We start from the raw sequence: 2,240 nt of genomic DNA on the forward strand, positions 1-2,240 counted from the left end.
AAATCTATTTAGGTAGACTTGAAAGCAATCCCTATAGCAACCCTTGAAATTGGCTTAAACAATTAAGATATGATCAAAAAATGGATTTAGGCAAGTTTGATTCAATTTGGGTGAGTTTTAATTGGATTTGGCTCATATGAGCTTAATTGAGTCAATACTGGATCAATGGCTAATTTGACTTAATTAAGAGTCTAATTTTGGCAATTTTGATTTTATTAGCTAGGAAAGGTCCTAAATGAATGCGAAAACCAGTTTGATAGATCTTGGATTTAATTTGGCTCTAATTAATTAAGGATGACCCAAATGGGCCTAAGTCACCCTAATTTGATTGAAATTGTTTAGTTTATGTTGAATGGGATTTAAAGTCATTTGGCCTTAATGGGTCAAAATAGGGTGATAATCCTTTTTTAAAAAAAAAAAAAATTTGTTGTATTTAAAATTAATAAGATTTTATGGAGAAATTATTATATTCGGTGATGATCTAGTCATGTGAAATGCAAGATGATATGATCATGGCCATTGTCCAAGGGTACAAATCACCATTCACCCACTGAAAACGGAATTCAAAAAACGGTATACTGTAAGCCATGTGAAACAAACAAACAAAAAGAAAGAAAAGAAGAAGGAAGATATCGGTTTGATGCGTCCGAATCTATTACCTGTTACTAACCAAGAGTAGATGGATCAATCTTCTTTATGGCGATTCAAGGCATTATGACTTGGATGGAGGCGTCCTTGGAGCTATTACAGATGGGACATCGGTCAACCTTCATCTCACATTCCATGCACAAGCAAAGATGATGGCAATGGAGAACGACAACGGAAATTTCATTCTTCCGGCAAACCCTGCAAGTCATCTTTCCGTAAACTTTCTCGTTGCTCTCTGCCGTCACGTCCTCGATCTTGAAGCAGGACTGCTCGTCATTAGCAGGAAATGGCGTCCCGTCAGTATCGCCCATACCCTCGATCGCCGGCAGAAGCCCCGCCAGCGGAGGCGCTGCCTTAGCTTGTTTTAGGGTCGCCTTGAGCTGGGAGACTAATATTGCATTTTGAATGGCACGATTTTCCAAATTATTGTTGTCGAAGCACAATTTCAAAATCCTCTCCTCCAGCACAGAATTTTTCCAATTCACGTTCTGCACTTCGGCTTCCTTTTCTTGAATACGCTTCGATGCCATCTGCTCGATGTAAGCAACCATCGATTTCAAGTACCTCATTTGCGATAGCTGAACTCTATCATTAATCGTCTTAATCTATTTCGGAATTGAAACAACAGAAATCAAACAAAAATTTCAATCCAAGAACAGTGTAGAAAAAAAAAAAAACGAAACAAAATAGATGATAGAAATCTACATACGAAATTGTTTAACAACGCATCAACTTCGACGTTAAAATCTCCCATTAGCGAAGGAATCTGCTGCGAGAAAGAGTAGCCAGGCTGCTTGGAAGCCTTCTTTGGCCTGCAGCTCGTACTCGCGTCACAAAATTCGAACGCCCGGTTCCTCTGATCGATGGACATAGGTAATCCGACGGTAGAGGAAATCGGCGCAAACGCGGGAGTTAGATTAGGGAAACCTGTTTGCTGATGCAGGACCATTGCCGCCGTTGCGATGGAAGACAAGGGAACATTGCTGCTCCACCTTCCAGTACCGGAGACAACGTTAGCCGCTTGGGTTCCCGCCGTTGACTGCTGATTAGCATTGCCCGCATTGCCGATCAGAAGCTGCTGGAACGTAGGAGGAGAGTTTCCTCTCTGATTCTCATTATTCGGCCACATCCGAATTCCTTCAAGAAGACTGCCTTCTTGAGCTTATGAGATCTGATAACAGAGAGAATGACGAAAGATCCGAAGACGAGGAATGGGAGAAGAAAGCCAGTAAAAGAACCTGGAGAATAGCTCCAAGGAATACTGCGCGTTGTTGCTGCGAATCAACGTACGCTCCGATTGCCGGAGATTTCGGAGTAACCGTCGGGGTTCTGGCTGTGCTATCGCCGATCGGAATTTCAGGCGGGGGAGATATTTTTGAATGGGGAGAGGGAAATGGGGTGGGAAGGGGTGGTTTGTATATATTTCTTTAAGATTTATTTGGGTTCAGTTTGGTATTTTATTTTATTTATTTATTTTTTAAATATAATTATTTTGTGTATTTTTTATATATTTTTATTTTTATTTTTAAAGATAATTTAACATATTTTTAAAGCTCCAATAATTTGTAGATGTATTGATTGTTCCTATAGAC

At 40.1% G+C, this 2,240-nt stretch overlaps 1 protein-coding gene across 2 annotated transcripts; it reads right to left on the reverse strand.

Moving 5' to 3' along the window:
- Positions 1 to 519: 519 nt before the first annotated feature.
- On the reverse strand, positions 520 to 2,040 carry LOC110035448 (probable BOI-related E3 ubiquitin-protein ligase 3). 2 transcript variants are annotated; one of them, XM_020739679.1, is made up of 3 exons: positions 1,887 to 2,040; positions 1,358 to 1,785; positions 520 to 1,253 (listed from the first exon to the last, which is right to left on the reverse strand). In XM_020739679.1, the coding sequence occupies exons 2-3, from the start codon at positions 1,775 to 1,777 to the stop codon at positions 705 to 707; spliced, it is 969 nt and encodes a 322-aa protein (XP_020595338.1). In that variant the 5' UTR covers positions 1,778 to 1,785; positions 1,887 to 2,040; the 3' UTR covers positions 520 to 704. The 2 variants fall into 2 exon arrangements, with proteins under 2 accessions (XP_020595338.1, XP_020595337.1); XM_020739678.1 differs by having other exon boundaries at positions 1,358 to 1,819.
- Between the last annotated feature and the right edge of the window lie 200 nt (positions 2,041 to 2,240).

The sequence above is a fragment of the Phalaenopsis equestris genome, unplaced genomic scaffold (assembly GCF_001263595.1).
Source record: "Phalaenopsis equestris unplaced genomic scaffold, ASM126359v1 Scaffold197749, whole genome shotgun sequence".
Taxonomy (NCBI): domain Eukaryota; kingdom Viridiplantae; phylum Streptophyta; class Magnoliopsida; order Asparagales; family Orchidaceae; genus Phalaenopsis; species Phalaenopsis equestris.